The 27,375-nt window shown below is 45.7% G+C and overlaps 1 protein-coding gene across 4 annotated transcripts in view; it reads right to left on the bottom strand.

Moving 5' to 3' along the window:
* The window catches only part of ptprfa (protein tyrosine phosphatase receptor type Fa), a 168,649-nt gene that overhangs the window by 6,994 nt on the left and 134,280 nt on the right, over window positions 1-27,375 (bottom strand). For 3 of the 4 annotated variants that reach the window (XM_061240148.1, XM_061240149.1, XM_061240150.1), the window contains 9 exons: window positions 24,929-25,041; window positions 19,035-19,132; window positions 9,232-9,355; window positions 8,857-9,032; window positions 6,184-6,303; window positions 5,568-5,722; window positions 4,562-4,847; window positions 2,632-2,810; window positions 588-714 (listed from right to left, as the gene is read on the bottom strand). In XM_061240148.1, the coding sequence (XP_061096132.1) occupies window positions 588-714; window positions 2,632-2,810; window positions 4,562-4,847; window positions 5,568-5,722; window positions 6,184-6,303; window positions 8,857-9,032; window positions 9,232-9,355; window positions 19,035-19,132; window positions 24,929-25,041 (1,378 nt within the window). Of the gene's footprint in view, window positions 1-587; window positions 715-2,631; window positions 2,811-4,561; window positions 4,848-5,567; window positions 5,723-6,183; window positions 6,304-8,856; window positions 9,033-9,231; window positions 9,356-19,034; window positions 19,133-21,302; window positions 21,336-24,928; window positions 25,042-27,375 lie in introns of all 4 variants that reach the window. The other variant, XM_061240147.1, reaches the window with a different exon arrangement.

The raw sequence follows: 27,375 nt of genomic DNA, 5'->3' as shown, positions 1-27,375 counted from the left end.
GTCGTGTCGACGGGAACATGGCGATGCGTAAAGCGGGAAGGAACGTTTAGCCCGCCTCTAACACCATTTACCGAAACCCGTAAAAAGCAAGCAGTGGCTATGTTTCCATGGCAACAGTCACGGCGATAAGAAAAGGATTTTAACATTGACGGCTGCAGTGCCAAACAAACCACACCCCCCCCACACCCCCAAGTCTGGCCTACTGATACTTTTGGATGAGGTGCTCCGTACTCCTCTGTTGGAGTACTCTAATCTAGTGTCACTCATGTAACACTTGCGTTGAGTGTCTGTTTTTTCCCCCCTCTCTTGTACTTGTGTCTTCATCTAGAATTATTACATGGAATTAGTATCCATCTTGGTGCTGCATTTATTCACCATATGTATTGTATCATGCCTTGCATCTAGTCTGACATACCTCACCAACTGACTTAGCCTATATTTACCATATGCAGATATGATGTTTACGGCTATAGCTTAATTGTACCTTACACAACCCATGTTCTGCCATGACCTTTTGTATGCACTTATTGTAAGTCGCTGTGGATAAAAGCGTCTGCAGAATAAATATCATGTAATGTTACGCTCACCCTGCCCATCTCCCTCAGCTTGGTCAGCATCACCACAATGGTGGAGTTGTGCTCCCACAACATCCTCCAGAAGTCCTCGGTGGTCTCCGCCAGAGGCCCCTGCGTGGCGATGTAGGCCTTCTGTTGTCTGGGGAAAAGGGAGGAAACAGCATGGTGAGAACCAGAAGTCTTGAGCCCCCCCGGCACAGACACGCAGCTAAGCCAGGCCTTCAAAAGAGCCTGACGCAGGGAAATCGTTAGCACCGTGTACACTTTGATGATGTAACCCTGCCAGATATTAGCAGAGGTTACATTTCCTCTCCCTCTCGCTTTACTGAGGATACAGTGGTACTTGCGACCGGCGGTTTCTCCTAGCCACCACCAGAGGGCAGTGTAGCTCTTCGCTAAAGACGACCAGGGAATGCTGCCCCCCTTCCCTTGCACACAGCTGCAGGTAAATAACTAATGAAGGTGCTGTAGGGGAGGCAATAATGTGCAACTGGGAGATTAAAGCATGCCTCGGGCCCCGTTACTGCACATCACAAAGGGAACTGCAGAGGAGCAAGAAGAGGGTGAGGGGGGAGGAAGTCTAGGAGAGGGAAAGGAAAGCCAGAGCGAGAAGCTCAACTTTCCCCTCCTCACTTTCTCTCCCTGAAGTAAAGACACTCGGCCTTCACGCGGAGGCCTGGGCACTCCACGGCTTTTGGGCTCGATCCCAACCCGGGGGGGACAACCGAGCGTTTAGTTCTTCGGCTTTTAATGCGAGCGACAAGCCGTAACTGAGGAGGGACGGGTTTTAAGAGAGAACCGCAGCCACGATGTAGGATAAAACTTAATGGAAGATGTCTGGACAGACGGTCAAGCCATTCCCTCACGGTTCGCTGCCAACAGGCCTCGAGAACACGCTGTCCCACTCAGCCGAAAACGCACTACGCCCCAGTACAAGTCACACCTGACTGTCGAATCGCTCACGAGTATTTAGTACCCAATAAACAGTCGCACGGTTCCCTGAAACTCAAATTTCTAAAGCATAACCTGTAAAAGCGCCTTAATTAACCAACAGCGATTACAGTCAGTCAACCGCGGTAATTTGCTTGGGGGCCCAGCCAGTCAACCGGAATTAAAGTGAAGCGCAAAAGATGTAGTGCCGCAAAAAAAGAAGAAAAAAAAAAACGGAAACCGAGTTTAAACAAAATTTCATTAAAATATCCACTTTAGGGATTACAGTAATGACGGGATTTAGACTTTAATAAAAGACAGGGTGTCCTGGGGGTGGCATTCATTGAGCTTTAATTTGATAAGGGCCAGTAATTGGGAAGAGTCTCTGCGGTTGTCCCTGCAGGCTTCGGTTAAAAAAGTGACATTTCTCATTCACGCATTATTACACCCAACTTTGCGGCAAAAGGACACCTGCTCTTACCCGCATTAAAACGAGCAATAAATCTGGAACAGACCGGGGTCAAATACTTTTCTGTGCTCGATTGATCTTGCCTGGTGCAACTGAGTATTTCATAGGTTCCGATACACCAGACTAGTACAAGCTCAGTAAAGCGTAGATAAATATTTGAGTCCAAAACAGTTACTTATTTGACCCAGGTCTGATCTGAAATGAGCAACGTCGGGGCTGCGACAGTCCGTTTGACAGGTATGGAGGTAGGCTGAAAGACTGACGGGATCGTTTAGCGCTCCCACGCTTGGTTAAAGCTCAGGGCAAAGGGACGGCTGCAGGCCAGCCATAATAACAGCCAATCATTTCAATTATTATTCAATTATTCAAATTAAGTTTGTCATAACAAACCTACACCAGGAAAAGAGAAGCCAGGAAAACGGGCATGATTAATTTCCAGACTAACGAAGCGAAGCCCCTGCTAACATAGTACTATTCCCTAAACACTGCTGCCATGTCGTGGCAATGTTATATCACTGACATAACATTCCGGTAACATTGTGAGAACATTTTGTGTTTGTCGGGGGCATCCCTATCGATGGTTAATCTGATGACTTCAGGTCCAGAGTAAAAGACGGTTTGGGATGGAAAGCTCTTCCCTCCCCCCGCTGACCGTACCTGTATCCGTCTATGAAGCTGGCGTTGATGTAGTCTGAGCCCTCCACGCCTCGGATGGGCTGCAGACACACACGGGTGGACTCGAAGGGCATGATGTTCACCAGGCGGTTCTTGAACTTGTTGCAGGGCAGGTTGGCACTGATGAATCTTGAGGTATGCGCTTTGGAATTAGCTAGTCTCTGTTGGTAGGGTTTGGGTGTGTTGTTTGGTAGGAAAGATAGAAAGGCAGAGACACAGTAAGCATTGCTCGCAACGTGAAACACTTACACGCCAACACCGTGCATGTCAGAGGAAAGGGACGACTGCAGTAACTACTTTAGCTGATTTAAAGGTACAATAGGTAAGATTAAACATTAAAACATTGCTACAAGACCAATCCCGTCCTATCATTGGAAAAGGCTCACTGACATGTTGACTCACCCTATGCCTGTGTTTATAGTCGTAAAATTCGGGTTTCAAAATATACAGTTGACGGCCCGACACTCTGTACCAAAACATTGTATAACTGTACAATAATTCAAGCTCATTGGTTGAAAATTGGCGTTTCAACATCAGCGCATTTAAACAGTGTTGTGGTTGGAAGGTGTTTGTTGCTCTCTTGGCCGTTAGAAGTCTGAAATTACCTATTGTACCTTTAAGCTGCCACTCATCTTCTGGTAATCTTGCAGTGTCTTCAAGAGACAAGCTTAAGAGTTATGATCCTGTTATGGGGCACTGAGGCCCCAGGACTATGGGCCTCATCAAGGAAAGTTGAGCCCCGTGTACAGAAACAAACAAAACCCCTTTCCACATGGAAAGTTATTTTTACTTTTGGTACTACACAATAAGAACACTACTGATGCAGAATTGATGCGCTGATTTAAACACATTTAACACATTTTGGGGTAGCTGTACACAGAAATATAGCACACAATCACACCAAAAAGAACAAATAAATGAAAAAACTCATCCCCTTCCTCCATGTTTTGGTAGACAGGCCCTGCAGAGTGTGCTGTGTAATGCGACATTTCTGCAGTAAGTCAAGCAAGTGTCAATTTCAGAACTGCTGGCAAAACAAATTTGTCGGAGGCCCAACACCGAAAACCTCATTATATCCGCTGCGGATTTACAATTATCCCGCTTGCCGAACAAGTTTGATCTGTATAATTCAAGCTGCTGTGCGCTCCCGAGGAAGACTGTGGGAGATTTTCTCTGGAGCGGCTAGGGCGCAGTAGTGTGGTGTGGCTAAGGCCTTTCCCAGGGAATATTCAGTTCCTACGCAAACAACGGGTTCATCTGCAGGACTGTCAGACTGTCGAGTCTCTCTGCCACTTCCCTCTCCCTCTTTCCACCCGCTCCGACTGTCCTTTCGATGAGCCTGCAATCTCAACGGTCGTTGATGCGGGAGAGCTCGGTCTTTCGGTGAGAAAACTCGGATGCAACTCCCCCCCCACCCCCTCCCTATGCAACCTATTTTTCAAAAGCTATTTTTCAACGGGAGAGCTTCTGTGCAAGTAGTCAGCACTGCTCAGGCCCAAATTAGTATCCGTCACAGCTTTGACAGTTTTTGCCGGTATGTCCTGCCTGTGAGCATTTCTCAGCTTTTGGCAACCTTTTTATCGCAAACAATTGGTCTGTTTGCGATAAAAGCGAACTCAATCGGTTTAAGGGTAGAGGATGTCCAGGAGAATTATGGAGAATCAATAGCTAAACAAACAGTAAACGGTGTCGGGAAGGTTAAAGTTGAGGGGGGTAACGATTAAGGCAGAGGTTAAAGGCTTTACACCTCACCCTGTGGGTTGTTTATACAGGGCGTACAAATGATCTAGATTGTTATCTCCATTATTAATTACCTGAGCTTGCAGCGGTGCAAACAAGACAAACAAGGGCACAAGGAACCCCAGTAAAACCCCTCGATGTCCACGTTCGCCCATGCCGGAGCAGCTGTTACCTTGAACTCCAGCTCCATGGACGTGACGGTCTCTCCCGAAGGGACCTGGGTGAGCTTCTGGATGTGGGCGTAAAGGTTGCGGGCGGGGACCTCGGTGTTGCCACAGGTGGCAGCCTCTAGCAAGGCCTCGTGGATGAAGATGTACTGGTCCTCCGTCTGCACCATGTAGTTGCGCTGGGCGCGCATGCACGTCACGTGGCCGTAGATGTCCACCGACTTCTCGTGTTTCATGCGCTCCAGCATGGCCTCGATGACAATGAAGCAGCCTGTTCGGCCCACGCCCGCACTGAGTACACACACACGCACACACACACACACACACACACACACACACACACACACATACATGTGGTTACTCAAGGTTAATGCCATTCAAGCATTTATAAATAACCACGCTGCATTAACCCCTTATGGGCGGATGCGACCTGCACGTTACATCTCCATTAACAGGCGAATGCGACCTGCACGTTACATGTCCCTTAACAGACAGATATGACCTGCACGTTACGTCTCCATTAACAGACGGATGCGACCTGCACGTTACATGTCCCTTAACAGACAGATGTGACCTGCACGTTACATGTCCCTTAACAGACAGATGTGACCTGCACGTTACGTCTCCATTAACAGACGGAAGCGACCTGCACGTTACATGTCCCTTAACAGACAGATGTGACCTGCACGTTACATGTCCCTTAACAGACAGATGTGACCTGCGTGTTACATTTCCCTTAACCGACGGGTGCGACGCCACCGTTTTTCAAGACACATAAGCATTGTGATTCCTAGGCCTTTTTATAGGTTTTCTATAGGGCACCTTAGTCCATAATGGGTTAGCAATAAACAGCCACACTCATGTTACTACAAAACAGCTCACAGTGAATAGTAAGAGTTACTACTCATACATGCATGCATTGAACTGCAGTATAAGTTTAGGTAGACGGTACTCCGCATAGCCTTCAGTCACTGACATCGCAGAAGCACGTGGGTAAGCAAATTTCTCTACCTGCAGTGCACCACCATGGGCCCAGCATCAGGTGGGTTGCAGGCCTTGACTCTGCGAAGAAAGGCCAGGATGGGGGTGGGGTATTCAGGCACTCCGTGGTCGGGCCAGGCCATGAACTGGAACTGCCGCACCTCTCTCTTCTCGCTGGATCCGTTCTGTTGCAGCGGGAGAAGCTACCTCAGACCCAACCTCTCCATTTACCTTCACCACAACTTCCCCCACCTTTTAAGGTCTTAACTGAACATTCTATTGCTGATGTCATGATCACTACTCTTAACTGAAAGCACTTGAGTTACATTCCAAGAAATCTATTCTTCAAAGACTTAATGAGCTTGCCATGCAGGTGGGCAAAGGGACTCTCATATGCACTATGACCTGGTTTGGTCACAAACAGTTGAACAGTGTAGACTGAACTGGAGGCGAGGAACAACCAAAGGCGTGATGAACGGGTGTGTGGGGTTCTCCGATCCCCCTCACTGCTTTCACTCTCAGGTCAGCCACTGCTCAGACATTGCGGCATATCGGGGCAGTTTCTCAACGCTTCACGTGCAAATTGAGACTGCTGACACAAGCAGACGCATGTTTAAGGTGAATGTTAACGATGGTGGAAGCCTACCTTGTAGAGGGCGAACGTGCGCACGCTGTAGGTCGCCAGCTCGACCGTGTCCAGCATGGTCACCTGGATCATGCCGTAGGTCTCCGTACCCCGGCTGGGCCAGTACTGGTCACATTTTATCTGTAGTGGACACAGAGGTGTCATGGATAACACAATCTCTCTGGCAACTAAAGCTGCTGAGGAATTTGGGCTAAAAAAACAGTGTAAAAAGCAGGCGCAATATTATCACCACCAGCGTCATTATAATCATCACTTCATCAGCAACATCATCACAGGCAGAGTGTCCATAGCTGGCCAATATAATTTTTGTAAGCGCAGTAACAACTATCTCCATCATGCGGAGTTAGATTTTTAATTAAATCATAACTGATGCGGTAGCACAATTTTCTGAGCCAAAGTGAAATGCTTCCAGGGGATATGACAGCAACAGGGCCATGCTGTTTCCATGTGGTAGATAAAAACATGACTGCAAGGATAAAGAGCAAAAAATGTAAGCAATGTGCTTTTCAAAACTAATAGGTAAGTTAACTTGTATCTATTCAATGTTGGTTATGTTTTTTCTCCGCCGGAGCATTTCACTGAAGTTTGGAGATCACGCATAATTAAAGACGAAAAAAAACGTGGGAGTCCAGTTCCTTGCCCATTCTAACATTCTGCCAGGAGGTAACCAATGGCATGGGTTGAGGTGGTTAAAGCAGAGGTGTGTCACTGCTTCCTGCTTTCTTCCAGCTTTGGGGAGAGACAGCAATTGGAAGTGGAGCCGTGGGGGGGGGGGGTCGGGTGGACGGGGGTTGTCTTTTACTGGAGTTGGGACAGGTGGTGGACAGCTTGAGAGGCTCATGCACCACTGCGCCCTCTCCCTACCCTGGAGGGGGGCAGGGGAAGAGCGGGCAGATTGCTAGAGCCGAGGGCAGGCTGGGGGGGCTTCCGGGCAGAACCCCGGCAGATGGGGGGCATCACGCTATGAGGCCTCCGCCCCCCCAGAGCTGAGGGCACGTCTGCGCCCCTGCCGGCTTCCTCTTTATCCTCTCGCGTCTGATTGGTTTTCGGAGGGGAGGGAGGGGGGCGGGATAAGGGCCCGTGCGCGTGGTCATGGTGGAATTACGGACCCATAATTCCACTGCACAAAGACTCCCATCAGCCTCAGTAATAGGAGCGCAAAGCAGGCGGAAAACCTGCACTAAAACCAGACCGTTGCTCTCTTTGCCTGGGGATACCATCCTGAGAAAATGCCTATCATTTTGTACCGTATATTGCCATTTCCAAAGTGAAGAATGTTTAGAACTACAAATGCTTATTTTTGACTTCTCGGAAGGCATTGTCATTCCACAGATATATTTTAGAGCAGTAAGGTAATAGTAGACTATTCACAATAGCAGAAACATGAGAGGACTGCCGGCGCAACAAAGAAAATTCAAGCACCAAGACTGTTGAATGATTTACTGCTAACAGTGAAGGCTGCTGAGTTTGTGGGCGTGAGTAACGTTGTTAGTCAAGGCCCTTCAGTCTTGGCATGTAGTGGAACAGAGGGGACAGGTGGCATCACCAAAGGGCGGCCGACAGTCGCTCCTTTCTCTCGGTGGCCGCTGTGGCGTTTCCTGTTTACTCTCCGTGGAAATGTTTCTTCTGCTGCTCAGACCGTGACGGGTGGAATGACGGTGGTGGGAATGTGGGCAGCTTGGCTGACCTGGTCCACTCCACAGAGTGGGCCAGCAGGGGTCAGAGGTTACTGAGTGCTGATTGGGCCCTGGTCTTTTCCCCTGACTGTGCAGAAAGGAGAGGGGTGGGGCTGTGCACAAGTTGAAGGTTTCGCTCAGGCAATTAAAGGAATAGGAGGTGGAACTGCACGCTGACCTAATAGGACCGCGATAATAAGTGCCTGAAACATGGAAACTCCCAGGGCCTGGATGCCGAGAGGTGGATTTATCCGCTGCGGCACAGGAGTCAGGCTTCCCTACCCTGGTTAATTCCATGTTGGAAAACGCACTGCGCCGTCTTGCCAGGAATAAGGAATAAATATCAATCTACCTCCTGATTGACACGTGCTGCAGCCTGATGGCTCCTCTGTGGTTATTAATGATGTCAAAGGTGCTATGACCCGGCCTAACGGACAAACAGGCCAGGGCTGTACTCCGACTCCACTGTTCCAGAACCTTCTCCACCCCCCCACCACCTCCTCTCTAAAGAGGCCTCATTAGCAACCTCCGAACCGTGTGGGTGTGCGATCCTGCTGCCGCCTGCCAGAAGACATTGTGTCAATAAAGATATTTATTTTGTGTGAACACCTTGCATCATGCGCTTTGCTATCTGTGGTCTGACCTTATGCTTATCGTGAAAATCTTGGTGTCTGCAGATACCCTTTTCCAGTCTAAACATATTTCCCGTGCCAAACAGTTGCCCCTCTGTAGTCACAAATGACATTTAACGTCAGTACAGAAATTGTTCTGCCTGATGCCGAGTGACTAACTCCCCTTGACAGAATGTACATGCTCTGATTATACTGAGATAATTAATGGGCCGAGTTCCAATTATTTCCATAAATGACTGGCTTAAAATGAAGCAGACCCCCAACGGCGAATGAAAAAACAAATAGGGAAAACTGCCGCAAAAGGAAAAGAGGTCCGTTCGAGACGCCGCTTCTCACAATGTGGCTCTTTCGGGATCGGCACTCACCCTGGACTTCTCCTCCAACCGGGTCATCATGACAATGGTGTTGGTACGCTGCTCCCAAACCAAGCGCCAGAAGTCACTCAGCGTCTCCGGTAGAGGGCCCTGCGTGGCAATATAGGCGTTCTGCTTGCGGTATCCGTCGATGTAGTTGGCGTTGATGTAGTCGCTTCCCGGCACACCTGCGGGGCACACCGTTATAGAACAGTGGATGGCAACAGGAGTGTCAGAGATGCCTTTGTGTCTGAACCGCAGCTGCTTATAAACCAACAGCCATACCGTGAATAGGTGTGCCAGGCTAACCACTAAGTCTACTGGTGCTGTGTGAGAAGTTGGTGCAGATGGCATCCTCCTGACCCCCTTACGGGGGTGGGCGCTCACCGTCTACTGATGCGAGGATGACCCTTGAATGGTCGTAGGCGATGACGTTTGCGTATCGGTTCTTTGGTTTGTTGACCTCCATGTTGGAGTTCTCCCAGGTGAACTGTTGGCCAGGGTCAATGGACTGCAGGAAGACACAAGGGGAGATATGAGGTAGTACAGAGAGGACACACTCTGGACAGTGCTAACCACTAGTTAGATACCAAGAACTCTTTGAACCAGAGCACAGGGAGCAGGCCTAGATCATTACAACGGTATTCAGAATTATAATTATGAACCTCTGCCAACATTTTAGGAACACCTTTATCAAGGTCGATTGAAGGTTGACTGAAGCAAGGTTGACTGATGAGGGAGATTGCAATACTAACAAATACTATTTGAAGACCAGCCATTTAGATCAACCAATATGCACGGATAGATTTTAATGAGGGCAGAAGGAGACAGTCCACCCTCCTTTTGTATGTTTTCTTTATTCAGACAGGTAGAAAGCAAAGAGGGTAACAGACAGAAGAGGTATCACAGTTCAGAATTGACCCTCTGGGGGGACTCATATATGGCTTGACAGTGCTTTCCTACAGACTCTGCCATGCACCCTTTTTAAAAGCTTTCTTTTCCTAGTTAGGAAGTGCTGTGGGCAACTGTGTGCAAGACTCTTCCTGTTCTGTGAAAATTACTCCAACAGTGGATACCCCACCAGGAGTATCTGCCAAGAGATAGGAAATCTGTCTCTCTATATTTTAGTAAGGAAATGGTTACAGGGCAGAAACACTTGCTAAATTGCTGCTCTCTTGCTGTCACACATACCGACACATTAACAGCCGATTTACTAAGACTTGTACTAATTACCTGAGATTTAGCAAGGCTTGTGCTAATTACAAAATAAAAGGCCTCAATTTTGTGATTTGTTGGAGGACAATACTCACAAAAAAGAATGCAAAACAGTATGACATGCTTACACTTCCAAGAAAAAAGTGGTAATTGTTAATAAGGTACAGCATCCCAGTGTATATAATAGTAAAGGAATCCAATGGCAACAGAAAGGAGAAGAATTTGACATCTCAAACAAAAATAATTACACACAAAAAATGTCCCGATTTTCAACCCCCAAGATGATTCTGGCTAGCTGTTGGTAACTTTGTAGCACCGTTGCACACTACGGTATGATAGTTGTGATAGCAAAGAGCTAAGAAAACATTGGTGTTGATTGAATGAACCAATGCTAGCCACTGCTGCTAACTCCAGTGGACTCTAGCCTGCCTGGAAGGAAGCATTGCACAGTTCTGTAACATAAGCACCAATGCATCAATTCATTGTCAATGTTATTTTTATCAGACATCTCAAGACTTCTGAAGAGGAGTCTTTTGCATTTAGGCATGAGCTCCCTGCCCAGAAGATGAAATAGGACAGTAGAATCAGGAAGTGTATCACAAAACAGAGTTAGCTACTGAGTGAGCTGCATAACTGGACCTGAAACTCTGGAAGATGAACAGGAAAAACCTTAGTTACACTAGTGCAGTTACTCACCCAGCTAACTAATTATTTGTGATACAGGCCCCTGGAAGTTTGTTTTTGCAACGCATCTTTTCAGTGAGACTTGTATGTACTGGGGAGTTTCAAATCATAACCAATTGCCTTCCATGGAAAACGAAAACGAAATATGCGCCCTGTTGATTTTTTTTTAACTGAAAACATCTGATGGTAAAACTGTATTCACAATTCCTATTATACTCTATGACCACAAAATCAAAATTGTTCAAATACAGGACTGCAGTTTTATACTAACTGTTGGCTCTCAACAGATTGGTGAACTAAGTCCTGCGTCTTTAAAAATATATATAATATAATAAATAAATAAATAAATAAATAAATATTCAATATTAAAATATAAAATGTTAAACATTACAAAACATTACAAAACATTACAAAAATAATAATGACAAAACCTTCAGACAGTGTAGTGAGACAAAACATTGGGCACTTCAGACAGTGTAGTATAAAATGTAGATTGTGGAATTCATTCAATTGCAGGCTTTGAAAAGATTTGGAAGGAAAGAACTGTTGAGAGCAACTTCACCATAGCAACTTCACACTGGCAGGGAATTCGATTTTTGGGTCCGTGCCTGAGTTCCACTTTTACATCCCCCAGTAGTAAGATTATTGTTTGGCTGTGCAATCTGGCTGTGTCGCTTCACTATTTACTGTTCAGTTAACAAAGCGAAGGTAATTCTAGAAATTTCTTGCTTTTGTCCTCTCCCTTCTCCTGGCTCTGATGACTGCTAACCAAGTTTTTATAGTACATAAGCTAGGCCAGGGGTAATCAAATCACGATCCTTGAGGACTGAGAACTGCTGGTTTTCCACTCTCCCTTTACCTGGGAGTCAGGTGTGAAGACGGTCTGACCAATCAGTAGCACTAATTGTTCAGTTAATTACCTGGAAGAAAACCAGGGCTGGATTTGGATTTGAGGGCCAGAATCGATGGCTCCTGAGCTTGGCAATATCAGCAATCAGCAAATGACTGCCTGCTCTCAGGAGTTTTTAAAATCCACAAAGATGCAAGTCGCAATTAGGGAACGCTTTAAATACATTTAATAGAATACCCAATTTACTCAATCTCCACCATGTTTCTGCATATTAATCTCTGGTATACATATGGAGGAACATATTTATTACGTATCAACAGGCACAACAGAATGGCACAATCCTCGCAGATCTCATGCTAAGAGTGATTTTGACCTCTTGAGATTATAATAAATCAAAAGCAGATATTGTGACCTTGTAGCAACTACCTTTGAGTCCAAAAAGCAATCTTTTGCAGAGTCTCTTGGGTGAACACTGCTGAAAAAGGACTCCAAGTTGCCATCTTCAGATTTTGACCCATTGAGACATTAGTGAATCTTAAGTAGATATTGTGACCTTGTAGTAACTATGTTTGCATTCAAGAAGCGGTCACAATCATTTGGTAAATCTTACTCATAGCCTCTAGATAGGAAGCTGCTGACAAAGTACTCCAAGTTGCCATCTTCAGGTTCCTTTTGGCCATGGTTTCCATGGAGATTTCCTTGCTCACCTACTCTGAAGTCTCAGCCATAGAGAGAGACACACTTCTTACACATACTTCAGAATTAATTCTGGGGCGAAAGTTATAACAAACACACTTTGTGTCCTTTTCTGTAATCTCCTCTGAGGGCGAAGAAGACCTTGTCACCGCACAACAATCAATAAAATCCCATAGAGGGGCATTTGCCACTTTAAGATTATACTTCCTGTATACTGCAGGATGGCGCCTCCCCAATTCACAGCATTGACCATTCAAACACACCTAACAGCACAATCATGTGGTGGAGGTGTGAGTTGAGCCCTCCTCAACAGAGAGAACCTAAGCACCTTTCAGTGCTGTAAGACAGCCAAGTTCACTAGCATACTTGTAGAACAATTACCCATTGTTTTTCCCCCAATATATATATACATTATTTAATGCACTGTGAGTCACCGTAGGCCAGGGCATCTGGTGAAAAACAATGAAGGAAAGGGCCAACTCCAAGGTTATCAAACGAGGAAAAGAAAACTGCATGCATCGATCTAAGAGTTTCTGAACTTTCCCTGAATCGATAAAGTCCTATTCAAAATGGACGCAGTGAATAAGTGATGCCATTTCTGATGCAGTGGAAAATGGCTGACAAAGAGCTCAGGACAAAATGATTCATAGCAAGCAGTGTGCTGATATACATGGGTCACATCCCATGCATGTTGGTATGTAAGATGCCAAGCATGCAATTAAACATTACTTATGACGTGCTTTTCTCCACCTGATAATCTTTATTCATGTGAGTGCGGGGAAGGGAACTGCTTACAGATTCTTGACACCACTGAGTGGTTTTTATGAACGGTGACAGAGTCTTGACAGGAACTGAGCGAAAGGTAAAGAAAATGAAGCTTATTTCCCTGTCAGCTATCCTTCAACAGAGCACTTTAAACCCCCACCCCCCACCCCACCTACCTCATTCACAGCTTGTGATCGCTGCGGTAATGCTTTTGACAGGGGGGGCTTTTTTTCTCTCTGGAAAAGAGGCAAAGCTGGTCCCCTTGCAATAGGTGAAAACCACATTTTGATTATTCTCGTGGAACTGATTGTGTTTCATTTTCAGTTTGTTTCATTCTGGTAAATGACGCGAGCATATTCTGATGCCGTCTTGCATTTCTTCATTTTTCACCCAGACACAAAGTCAAATTAGATATGAAACAAATAAACAAAAGAAAATCCCTTTGATAGGCCATTCAGGCTATCATTCAAAAACACTATCAGTGGTAGGAAAACATTCAGAAAACAGCAATACAATTCTATTAACATTTTGTGTACGTTAGATGCTGTGTTTGAGCAGTTTTGATATGCTTTCATGACTAATGCTCCAACTTGTGCTGAAGTACATGATCTGAGCTATGTCCTTTATGAATATAGGCATTGGCATCTATGTGCTCCGTTAAATTCACATGCAAATGCCTATGCAGTACAAATTTAAACAGAGAAAGTATAGATACACTCTCTGACTTGGATACAACACAGAAGCTCTTTACTAATCCATGCCAGTAGACAGAAACCTTTTTCACCTTCAATATTGATGAAGGTGGATCCCCTGTTATCACTGGTCTACATTCATGTTCTGGGGTGTTCTTGGCTCTCATTGTGCCCTGCGTACACTGGCCAAAGCAGTTACCAAATCTATAGCCTACCTGACACCTGCTTTGGCTCAGAGTAAACTTTGCATTTTGTGGTTATGATGAAGAAATTAATTTGAACATACTGGAAGGTTACACTATCTCCATAGCACAGTACTTATCTCCACAGCACAGTAAATTACATTGTATTGTTATATTTCTCTGACACAAAATTCTGAAATGTATTTCTGGAACTGCAAAAACATGCTGATATCATGTTACAATGAAAGGAAGAAAAAGCAATCATGTACTTGTATTCCATACCATAAGGCTGTACGTATTTGTAAAGACTGCTTGTATGGAATATATGCAATAAATAATATCTTCTCTGGGGTTCATTTCTTAACGCGAAGAAAGGATAGGTGATTGGACGCCGCGCTAAATTCTGGGTTAGGGTGGATGTCGAAACCTTGTAAAACAAGACTCAGACAATGAATGATTTAAAACCCTGTTGTGTTTCCCACTGCCGCTCACACCGAAGTGCTGGAAACCGAGCCTCGCACTGATAATAATGATAATGGAGAGATAGGCAGAGTCTGCATCCCATTTAACAGGCTGTTAAGTAAAGCTTCTGCAGTCCCAGTCTGACAAATATTGCACATTACCGCTAATGTGCCTGTGGGACATGGAAATTACTTCCCGCTCTCGTCATCGGAATCACACTCGCGGTGTGTCGAACCTGTTCCCCAGAGACACAGAGACACCTAAACAATTATATAAGGATCCTTAAAGCAGTTCTGTATATATGCCCCGCCTGATAAACCAACACAACTTCCCAAATTCCAGCAATTAAGGTTTCCTTAATTCTGAAGCCAAATTAATTCATTGACTAGTGACACGCTTCACTTTAAAATGACCTGCGTTCCCACGGTGACAGAAAAACATGGGTCACCGAGATGGAAGGAGCATTCCCTTTTCATTTGGAAAGTCAAAGGAAATGATTCCGGCTGTCTTCAGATAAGGTGGAATTGGAATTGGAATGTATGTATTTTCAACCGTAGCTGTCGGTGCTTTTTCGTTTCACCCACTCACACCCCACCCCCCTCCCCCCGCCCCAGATACCCTGCCCAGGTTACTGATGAGCCCTGAGGATGACTGTTGATCTGGCTCAATCTCCCCCTCCCTCTGCCTCCATAGCATGATTAAAGCCTGCCAGCCGGGCCGTGCAGCAGGACCGCCCCAGGATGAATACCCAGATCAATGAAGGCTGACAGTCTGTACAGGTGAGTGTCTGGGAGACATTGTTCAGTGCAATAGCTTCCTCATGATCCAGTGAGAAGCCACTATTTAATGCGGCTGTCTCAGGCCTCATACAATGCCGAATCAATATGTAAACATGAAATCCTCAGGGAGCCGCATTAAAATGTCACGTCTCACTGGTTTGCGGGGAAAAGTCATCAGAGAAGCTTGTGAGGGTTGGTGACTGTGCAGGAATGGTCTGCATTTTAAGTTTTTACCCACTCCATTCTTTCTAGAATCCTGTTGTGCAACGATTGACAGATCTGAGGCTTCATTAGGACATGATACCATCTTGTGAAAGCCTGATTAAGACTGTTGCCATCCGAGAGAATTCATTACCGATGTGGCTGTTTAGACGGTTTGCTAGTTGTGGTCCCAAAATATTTCCATAGCGTATGGTCCCCATGTGTTGTAGACATGCGCTTAATGAAAAGCATCAATCCCTGTACAACGGAGGGCCGTTCGGAAGCAGGTGCAGATGCCAGCTGTAGAAAAACCAGCGGCGCTACCTTTCTTAACTTGCCGCAGCCTGTAAGGTCGCAAAAACAAACCAGACAGGATATATGGACGGGGGGAAGCTGTACGTCGAAGGCTTTGTCACCTTCCAACTGCTTGGCAATTACTGCTGACAAATTACAGGCATTTAAAGGCTTTAGTAGGAACCTGTTGGTTTTCCCGTGGTGGCTGAGAGGGAAGGTGTGTGGGTTGAGAGCCGGGGAGCGTCGCGTGAGCAGGTGGTAGATTGGGGCCATCGCTTGTTGCAGACAAGGCGCTGAGATTGCTTTCCTGAGGTTTAGCGGTGCGCAGGCGAATGATCCTGGCTCCTGTTGGCTTCAGCCACCTTGGCAGAAATACAATGGCTTCTGTCATCGGGCCTTTACGCTCCACTAGCAGGTGAGAGAACCTGCTTCATGATCGAGCGCAGCACGGATGAGCGGGCTTCTTTGGTGACGGGGAAGTTAAATGCGAGACAAAGTGCGGTACACCCCGACCAAAATAAGCTTGGTGGCCGAATCAGAATTTAGACGAAATCCGCAATGTGAGCTCTCGGCCCAAGATGGCTGCCAACAGGTGGAAGACACCTTCCTCTGCACAGTAACAATTTTATCACATCTGTGGTCCTGGGTGCTCTTAATAGGGACATTAAGCACTTTCAATTTCAAGCATTGCCAACCAGGGAAAATGAGGGGCTAAGAGATGGTAAGGCTTTGCTCTGGGGAGACTCAAATCTCAGACAGTCAAATTCAACTGGACCATGCATATACCAGAGCTGTGTCAATTATGTATTTGTTTAGTATTCAAGTAAGTTTTACTCTCAAAAAGCCCAAACCCCACTGGCAGGCTCAAATGCATCAGGCAAGATCAGCAGAGCACAGAAAAGTATTTGAATCCAAAGCAAATATGTAATGGAAGCCCAATGAACAGTGCCTGTCCAGTAATTCAATTATTAAACCCCAGCCTGCACCAATCACCAACACTGGCTCCATGAAGGAATCAAAGGCTCATAATCCCTCCTCTAAAAATGCGTCAGCACGTTACTTAGGGAGCTTGCCCAAGTGGAAGACTCCCACAATGCACAAACGCATTTGCCTGTTTTTCAGAGAGATGGAGCCTGAGGATGTTTGTGGCAGCTTAGATCCCAGCCTTCCTCTCTCCATCCAAGCTATATACTACTGCACTGCCAAAATCACACTGCCATCACCCCGAGTCATTTCCCACAAGTCTAAAGAACCTCACTGTTGTAAAATAAATACACGTCATGGCTAATAATCCTTATACTTCCTTATACTGCTACGTCTGTACCCACGCGCACACACACGTATACATGCAGAGAGCTCCAGAATTATTGGCACATTAATGGCAATACACAAAAAATAAAAAGGATTTTGGACCATTCCACTATGCAGATCCTTGCAAGATCGTTCACATACTTTGCTTATCGACTGCCCACAGGTTTTTGATTGGATTGAGGCCAGGCACCTGAGGCGCCCATTGCAGAACATGGATTCTGTGTCACTTAACCATTTCTGTGTGGATTTTCAGATATGCTTTGGGTCACTGTCTTGCTGGAAGGTCCACCTTCAGCCAAGTCTCAGCCTTGTGGTAGAGGCAAGTGTTTATCGCAATGATTATATGTTTTATATAAATGTTTTGTGCATTTGCAGTTAGTGGTGCCAATAATTCCTGAGTGCACAAAGCAGACCATTACGTACTAAATCATTCTTCAATATCAAAAAACTCATAAGAGGTGCCCTGTTTAACTATAGTGTATACAATGAAAATCTAAAACCACAGCACACGTGGACCGGCGTGGTTATGTGCTCTAATTAATCTTTCTTCTTTCCTCTGATATAAACAGAAAACTTCTTTCCCCTTTATCCCCTCTGAAATTTGCCACTTTAAATGCAAATGCTCTTCCTTTGCAGGACAACAACAATAATCCCTCTTTGGGTTTCAGAGAACAGGATAATTATTCTTTTGGGAAAAATAATGATTCATACATATTTTTAGAGGTAACCTCCTACTCACCTGAAAGCCTCCTTGATAAAGGCTCAAACAAGAATGCTGTACCATACAAGATATAGTGAGCATATGTCAGACATCTCTCAGCATGTTAATCACAGCATAAATAATGAACAGATTAGCAATACATTAAGGAAATTCACAGTGCGGTGTTCAGGTGGTTGTTTCTTGACCTTTCCCCTTTAGCCAGGTCACGAGCAGGTCAAACCAATTGCTAAATTGTGTGCTGAGTCTGACTGAATGTAAACAAAAACACACATATTATGACTGCGGTACAACATAAAACAAAAACAATTCTCCCTGAGGTGACTGGATACAAAATAAATACAAGTAAACAAATCAAAGAGAAACCCAGGGAGACCATTACAATCTCTAGCTTTCAAAATCTTAAAAACATTACTTTGCCTCCATTGTTTGGAATCCATCTTCCCTCAAGGAAGCTAGTTGTTGAGGCTGTATTGTTTTCTGTGAACCTGCTTCTGCCCCTGACTGCAGATAGTGTGAGGGAAGGAAGGTATCTCTCTCTCGGTCTGTCTCTCTTTCCATGAGTGCTTTCTGTCATAACCTGCTGCGTGTTTTACCCAGACATGCCATCTCTGGGGAGCAGTTATAATGGAAGAGAATGGAAACTTCCAGATGTCCAGCTGAGTTTTCTTCATCAGTGTAGTCAGAACAAACCACCTGCCTGTTTTGTGTGTGACAGGTGAACGCAGGTGAGGGAGCCTACGGATCAGATTTTGGTCTGGCCTTTATGAAGGCCTCATGTGGCCACACTTCGGTGTTCTCTGCCAAACCACTGACCCGCTAAACGAAGCACTACAATTCCTAATATTCGAAGACTTAAAAGTGCCATTACTGTTAAAAGCTAAATTTGGGATGATTGGTTTTCAGCAGGTGGCTGATATTATATTGCATTGAAAGTGAGGCTATGCCATATAATCAATATAATTCATCAACACACTATGTTCGGTGATAAAATGAACTAAGATTTGAGGTGCGCCAACCCAATCTCTTCAGACAACAATTTGCCTCACCATCTCACTTTTCCTAGAAAAGAAGGCTCGGCATATACGGTTTTACTGGATATACTGTATAAACCCTGCATTAGCATTGTCTCCCTAATGTAGATATGCACTCGGTACACAGAATAACTGGGGGATATTTGATAAATAATAACATATAATGAATAATTAATTTAGAAGAGGTTGGCAAGAAAAATAAATGTAGACAGATACTGCAGGCTTTTGAGACCTGGGTGGGCGAGCTTTACTCTGAAAGATCGACTTTGTTATTGACACAAGTGCGCTGGGGAGGCTGTCGTCTTACCTCGTACTCCTGTGAGAATCTGAGGCTGTCGTTGGCCTTGAGGCGCTCGATGTGGTCGGCCAGCTCGCAGACGGAGACGGGCGGGTGCTCCCTCATGCCTGGCGGACAGAGAGAAAAGACGTGCCGGGTTAGGTGCGGCGTGCCACGGCGTACGTTCCTCTCCGCAGGCGGGTGAGCTCTGACCAGAGATGGACGGGGTGAGGGGCGCCGATGGAGCGATGCACATCTAGTGATGAGCGCGGACCTCAAACGATGAGTCGAGAGAGATGGGGAGAGAACTAGAGAGGGAGAGACAGCTACGGAGAGGGGAAGTGAGAGAGAGCCATAGATAGGGAGTGAGAGCTTTAGAAAGAGGGAGTGAGACCCATCTAGGAAGAAGTGAGAGCAAGAGAGACGGAGTGAGACAGAGCTATAGAGAGTGAGTGAGAGAGAGCTATAGAGCGAGGGAGTGAGAGAGCTATAGAGAGGGAATGAGAGAGAGCTATAGAGCGAGGGAGTGAGAGAGCTATAGAGAGGGAATGAGAGAGAGCTATAGAGCGAGGGAGTGAGAGAGCTATAGAGAGGGAATGAGAGAGAGCTATAGAGCGAGGGAGTGAGAGAAAGCTATAGAGAGAGGAAGCGAGACCAGGGAGAATGACAGAGAGAGCTAAAGAGTAGGAATCATAAAATCACAGTCCTCGAGGACCGAGAAGCCCTGGTTTTCCACCCTCCCTTTACGTGGGAGTCAACGACAGGAGGTGTGACAGGCTGGCCAATCAGTAGCGCTAATTGTTCAGTTAATTGTCCAAGAGAAAAGAAAACCAGTGCTGGATTTGGATTTCAGGGCCAGATTCAATGATCACTGCAATAGAGAGAAGGAGGTGTGAGAGGTCTATAGAGAGAAGGAGCGAGAGAGAGGGAGCTATAGAGAGGGAACGAGGCCGAGAGCGTAAGAGAGAGGGAGCGAGAGAGACTGGCGTGAGTTGGTGATGTCATGCCACGCTGAAGCAAGGCCTGTGGACATTCTGAGCAGATGAACACAATCACTGGTGAACAGATGTAGACAAGCCACCTGAAGTCTACAACACTACAGTGGGGTGACAGATGCCGAACAACATTTCCAGAAAAATTAGGCCAATAACACAGGCCAATTGTCACTCTCAGACTGGTTACCAAAACTGCCCCTTACTGGAATACAGATACAATGTACACAATGTAGACCACTCCAACAGGCTAAAGCCATGGACAAGCCTCTGCCACAGCTCTCGATCCTTACTTTGCAAGCGTGACACAGAACAAAAATAACTCACTTTTAAATGTGGCATTCCTTCAGTAGATTTATATTCATAGTTTATTTAATGATTTATAGCTAATCTGCCAACACAAATCCCCAACACAAATCCCTGCCACCTCTGAATGCAGTGGGTGACCATTGTTAACTGGAAGTGAAATGCACTCTCACAATGGTGAGAAAGCTGAAGGGGACTGAGAAATCGGTAAAATATATCCTCCTCCAATAGGCTTGGACACTTTACAGCAACATAATGGATCACTCAGCATAGCACTCCACAAGACAGTAAAATGCACACATATATGTACGCAGTGCATACAGATGACACATCCAATTTGAAAGTTGTGCCTTTAACTTGAAGATTGAAGGTCGACTATCACCGAGTGTACAAACAAATTCAGAAAGAGCAGTGCTCTCTCGCGTGGATGCGTTCACTCTTTTGTGGATGCAACAGCATCGGATCTGACGGACTTCAAAGGGAAAACTGTGTATCTGTCCTTGCGTGCCTGTCATTCACACCCGTCACTAAGTGAGCTGGAACTATTTCCATATTAGAAAATGGCCACAGTATCCAGTAGTAAAAATACCTGGCTGAGCAAGCCAAATATTTGCATAAATGATCGATCCCATTCCCATAAAAAATATCTTTTCTACGTTGACCAGCATGTTGCAAGTTATACTATTTTTAAAACACACGGCTCCCCCAGGGCTAAAAAAATCTACATCTCTTTCCCTTAGACTCAATTGTTGGTGGAGACAGTTCTGAGAGCCAGCCTGCAGATAAAAGAAAAGAGTTGAGAACGATTTGAGTATCTCCTCCCACGCTGGTAGACTGCAGACACAGTACGACTAGCCTGGCATGGAAATGCCCTTCATGACACACTGAGGAGGGAGCGATGAGGAGAGGGAGGATGAAGAAGCCAGACAGGCACTATAACTATGCGGCATAGGGTATGTGGCTAATGGGCGAAAAGTAGGAATCGAAAATAAAAACTAACTTGGAGTGTTCGGGCAACTGGAAGCACTGGGACCTGTGAAGAAGAGAGGGGGGGGGCAGGAGTAAAATATCTACCAGTGATCAGGAGCAGCCCTGGGAATGGAGCGAAGGACCTGACTGGAGGGAGAGAGATGAATGTGTGGAGAGAGGGCAGCGGAGAAATGCTGGGATAAGGCCGCAGTCAACTGGACTAGGCTTATAAGATAGGTCACCCCATCTACTGTCAGTATCATCTCCTTCAAAGGAAAGACCAAGTCAACTGATTTCAATCTGTGAATCTCCTAAAATGCAGAAATATTAATCAGTGTAAACAGCACCTGTTCAAATGTTGATGTGCCTCATAATATTATGTGTGAATATTACTTTTGTGTGAGCAAAGGTGAAAAGTACAGAGTTGTCTAGCGCCCTAGCAAAAAGTTAACTGATGGCATATTTTATGAAACTCCACCATTGATGGAGGGGGATAGAGAGGGTGGAAGAGAGAAAAATAACGATGACAATGTTGTTTGTATTGTTGTCATTACCACAATGCTATTTGTATTTATCATGTAATGTACTGTATTGCTCTTCCTATTCCACACTCCTTTCCCTGTGTGTACACTTTGGCAATATTTATGAATGCATTTCAAGCCAATAAAGGATTTTGAATTATAATTTTAGAGACAGAGGGGAAGAGAGAAATAGAGATAGAAGGAAGAGAGAAGAAGAGAGATACTCTCTCCAGTGATCCAAGGGGATGGAGTGCAGATACCAGAGAATGAGTATCTCCAAATACTTCAGATTCTTGAGGTTCATGGGCAAAGAGCAGAATGGGAGAACTGTAACAGTTCACAGTTTTCTTTTAAACCTCTCCCTCTGTCACCTTGAAATCAAAAAGCCGTGGGACTAATGCCTTATTTCCATGTGAAAAGGAGCTGGGACTGTGGACTTCTTCCTCCTGACCTGGGGAAACCTTGTGAGCAAGCCCCCTCCGGGCTCCGTCAAGGCGAGTCCAAAGCCCTGCGGTAACGGGGTGCATCCAGAGGACGGCTAATTTCCTCACAATCACCAAATCATTCATAAATGTTTCAGATGTGTGTAAAATTGGAAAGAGGCGTGAAAAACCCCCCCCCGGCTTTGTTCAAGAGTCTAGCGGGACTGCGCCACAGCACCACCGGGCAATCTCATTCCCCATTACATCTGAGGGCTGGAGACAAGGCAGATGCAAAATTTAAGTTAGGCCCTGATACAGCTCATTTGACCCAACGGTACTGGCTCTGGTTACATTCAACGTCGCCAGGAGCAAAGACGGCTGGGGGCAATTAGCGCGCCGTGTCCTCGCCAACCTGGCCTCACGCTGCGACAGTTTTCTCGGCGGCGAAGGCAGCGCCGGGCTCGAGTTTGCTGGAAGGGTAACTCAACACGAGGCGCATCACAAAGCCGCAGGGGCCAACGCTGTCCCTGAGATAGAGAACAATGGCATCCTTCAGACCGCTACGTGCACCTGTGCAATGGCGGTGCCAAGCGGGTCACCGTTTGTTCCACCGAGAAGCAGTGCCAGGTATCGCATCACCCGCCGTCACAGGAGGGAGGCCTGAGGGTGATGAAAGCCCGAAACGGCAGTAGTCTGGAAACTATCCTTTCGTTGACGGCACAATACCTGGGATGCGGCCAAAACAGAAGCCGGCCCTTGGCGGAGCCTGGGCACAAAGTCTTCCAGTGGCATGCGCCCTCTCGGCCTTTAACTACCAATTCTGGCCTCAGACTGGCTTTGGGAAAGGAACATTCCAGATAGATTTTTTTTTTTTAAAGGGGTTTCTCAGCATGTTTCCCCACGGCAGGTGTGTGTGATGCTAAATTAATTCCCCGGGCAAGAAAGTATGCTGCACATATTAATTTTATTTTTATGACTTGAGGGATTAATGCAGACGACTGATCTAACCAAACAGAAAAAAGCTTGATACATATACATGTGGTGGTAAAAACAAAAAAACAAACAAAAAAAACATTGATAAACGAGCATGTCTGCAAAAACAAATGCACCACTAATGCACTGTTCGGTATGGGAGTGGGACTCAAGAGGAGCGGGGGCTGGAGGTTTGAAGAAACGCTCTGGTTTAATGACTTTTTTCCACAACAAATTATGCCCTTATGCCTCATACTTTCAAATGCGCTGGAAGCAAGAACAGGAGCTGTTCTGTACGCTTCACTTGACACACGGAGGAGCATTGCACTGGCCAAGTCTCACTTTTTTATTTTTCTCTTTTTAAAGGACAGTGGACAGTCTGCCCTCCTTTAGCATTTGCTGCATTTAGATTATTCAATGCAAATGCAATTCAACAAATACAAATGAAAGACCAGCTATTCAGATCAACTAATACTGTATGCACAGAAACATGCAACGAGGGCAGAAAAGCTTAGCTTTTTTCCTTAGGAGACAGTCTGCCCTATGTTTTTTCTGTATTCAGACAGGTAGAAAGCAAAGAGAGTAATGCATAGAGAAGGGATCACAGCTGAGAAGTAGTCATGGAAATGGACCGAACCCGCATCCGTCCGGGAGGACTGGTGTGTAGTTCCAGAGTTGAACGGCATACAGACTGCACCATACATCTTGCCCACACCTGACATTCTACTGGTTAAAGGTTTGCTAAGCATATAAAGAACTGTGCAAAAGTCAGAGACCACTCTTTTTTAATTGAATTTCCAGTGAAAACTGCCATTAAGTGCAAGTCAGTGGAAAATAATGCCAAAAGAAAAGTTTAACAGAAAAATTACACAAAAACCTCCACAGCTATGAACAATATTAAATCTTTCAGAATTTTGTGTGTCCACCCATAGCATCTTCCATTCTTTTCAGGCGACTTGCTTTGAGTTCTTAAAAAGAAATGTGAGATATGTGCCCATGCTCCAAAATTCAGTCTTAGAAGTTCATTGCATTTTCTGCTTCTCTCGATCTTAGTAATCCCAAACACATTCAATGATATTGAGGTCTGGACTCCTTCTGAGAGCACCAGCCGCTTGATGATCTTAGTTGTGTGCTTGGGGTCAATATCTTGCTTTTGAATGAATTTGCTCCCAGTCACTGCATGATATCGTATCTCCTTTTTTCAGTAGTGGCTTTTTGACAGCCATTGATATGAAGCTTGATTGTTTGCTATTTCTCAAAGAAAAAAATGTTTTACAGAAAATCAACGGCTTCTTTATGATGGAGATGGTCTACCAGTTGTTAAGAGTCCCATTTGTCCGGTATCTCACAATAATCTTTGAACTCCAGTTTAGGAAAGCTTTGGAAACCCTAACTTTCCTTCGACCTTCACCTTTCCAATGGAGTTTAATTATATCATATCTATTGTTTATTTGAAGGCTTAAAGTGGTAATAGGGCGTACAAAAGAAAGAGTGGACAAATACTGATATATTTGATATATGTAGAGGCTTTTCTGTAATTTTCTGTAAAATATGATGCTACATTATTTTCTGACCTAGGCTGATTTGACAGGAAATGTAATAAATGAAAGGGTGAACTCTGTGCTGTATTCTCTGAGGGTTACGGTCAGTTCATGCACTCGACGAGGTGGTAGACCACTGGAGATGAGCCAGCTTGACTGCTCTTGGTTGAGTGTGTAGCCACGCGTGGGTTGAGCCGGTACCTGGGGTTTGGTAGTTGAGCCTCCTCATCTCCACAGGGTCAGATGAATGGGCCAACAGCGAGTCCTTCACCCCCCCGGAGTGTTCATCCTTAGCCGAGGGAGACGCCCGTTTCCTGCGGAGGTGAGAACAGGAGTATCGGTATCGATGCGAGCATGCGTTAGCTTATTAGCAGCAGTTCACTCCCACAAGGCTCTTTGCAGCATCTGCCACGTACCAAGGATTCAATTCGCTGCTTCGAGGAGACAAAGAGCCGTCATGGCTGCCCGCTAGAGGAGAGGCAGTCAAACGCAAGGTCCAATGTACTTAAAAATCAATTAGAAAACTTAATTTAAAACAGCGGTTCAGCGTTCTTCTCTGGAGAGAAAGCCCCACCCTGGGAAGGGAGCCGTGGTTTAGTGGTTATCAAGTTCACCAGTGTTTAAGTAATATCACCTGTTCCCAGGTGAACCTGTTTCCCAATAAAGCAGACACTTCAGTCTCCCCCTGCATCCTGAATCGACTCGGAGAAGCTCCATTTTAGGTTGCACTTGTTAAGGCCTTAATTTCCCCAGCCTGATTGCAAGGAAAACAAGCAGGTGCGGCAATTAGCGGATCAGCTGGATGGCTCGTCGCCAGCTAATTGCGTCGCCGCCCGCGTCTCCGTCAGGTAGGGGGGCTTCCCGCCACGCCTGGGTGGCGTTGGCGCGGCGACGCGGAGCTGGTGGGGTGCGCCTTTCGGCACGCGGTGATGTGGAAACCCGCAGCGGGTGTGGCTTGGAGGCTCCCGCTCCGAGTTTCGCGTCTCGCCGCGCTCCGTTGGGAAAGATCAGCACAGTAAACTGGTAGCCTTTCCCAACAGGCACTTGAGAAGAGAGAGGCCTCTATCTGCAGTGCAAACAGTTGTGATAGCCGCTATCAGAGTCGCTATGGCTATGTTTCCTGCAAAGCATACCAAGCAGTATATCTGTGAAAGAGGCATTTTATCCACTCGACTGAACCATGTCTATTAGCTTTCGGCTCGAGAGCAAAGAGTTGGCGGAGCATTCACTGCTTCGTTGAAAAGACAAGAACAATTTGACCATACTTTAATGGAAAACAAATGTAAATACTTGGGCATGAATACAGGTATTTTGGCCACATTCAGGATTATGTGATAGCGGGAGGTGGGGGGATGGTGGAACTAGAGAACAAAGCCATTTGTTCATCTCACCTGCTTTACAGAGATGTCTCTGCTGTGGGAAATGTCAGCTCTGACATTAAAAAAACCAACTGCCAGCCTGGCATTTATTTTCAAAGGGAGATATTCAGATGTGGGCGAGAGAGACTGAGTACATTGTGAGAAGATTAGCTTAGCGTTACCTTCCAAAGAAAAGGCTCACAAACAACCCAGGAATCTTTAAACACTAAAACTGTAAGTATGTTCAGCATATTCACGCCTCTATAGTGCCTCAAGTCAGAATCTTTTAGAAAGATGCTAATATGAAGAACAAAACATTAAAAGCAAAAGATGTTTTCATTCAAATTCACACACACTTCAGAAAACCGCACCACATCACCCATATGGAAACCTAGAGAGAGTTGACTAACGTGGAAGGACTGCAGCAGCTGAAATGGTAGCAACCGCACCACAAATAAACAGTACCCACCTTTCTTGTTTACTGTAGCCACAGAAAGCAGCAAAAAGATAAAAAAGAGAAAGAAAGGGAGGGAGAGAGGAGGCAATTAAATTATGGTCTGTCAGCGGCACAGATGCCACTGGGCATCCCCGTTTGCGTGCGGCATGGAGGGAGAAACAACACCTGACTTACGAGCTCTTCACTTACCCTCGGCCTAAGGTTTATTTAGATGCCGACACTGACATTTAGAAAATGACTTTTTCCCAAGCAGGCCCAGATCTAATCCCCACTGGCTGTCTGAAGCTTTTTCTTCTTCATTTTACTGTCCTCTTTTTTGCATTTTCATTAATTTCCTAAACAATCCAAGTCAAACAAGCAAGCAAAATGAAGACTGATTTAACGAGGGACAAACTGGCGTGTACCCTTTTAAGAGTGGTTTTTTTTTTTGCGTGTTCGAGAAACCAATTTATTTAAATTGGCAGTCGTGAATGCTACATGTTCAGTTAACATTCAGAACATTCTAATCACATACTTCCACCTTACAAAGGGTTAATAAACCGATCATTAGGGTATTCTTACTCTGAGTCATACCGGGGAGCTCAAGAAGAGGGGGCTGTGGGCAAGGTCAGGCCTGGCTGTCTCCCATTAAGAAGCGAAGCACTCTGTCGAAGCACACCTGGGTCTCGGGCCAGTTTTACCGGGGCCCCTGAACATCCTCCCCAGTGCATGCTGGGGTGGCTTGGGGAGATGCGTCTTATTTCATTTTAATTGGAATGTGGGCCAATTGCTCGGCGAGCTGAGAGGATGTTCTCTTCAGTGAACTGTCTCGTCTAAGTACAGGATCGGGCCAA

This window comes from Conger conger, chromosome 4 (assembly GCF_963514075.1).
Source record: "Conger conger chromosome 4, fConCon1.1, whole genome shotgun sequence".
Lineage (NCBI taxonomy): Eukaryota > Metazoa > Chordata > Actinopteri > Anguilliformes > Congridae > Conger > Conger conger.
The sequence above is the reverse complement of the archived record's forward strand: the minus strand, read 5'-3'. Positions and strand labels throughout refer to the sequence as shown.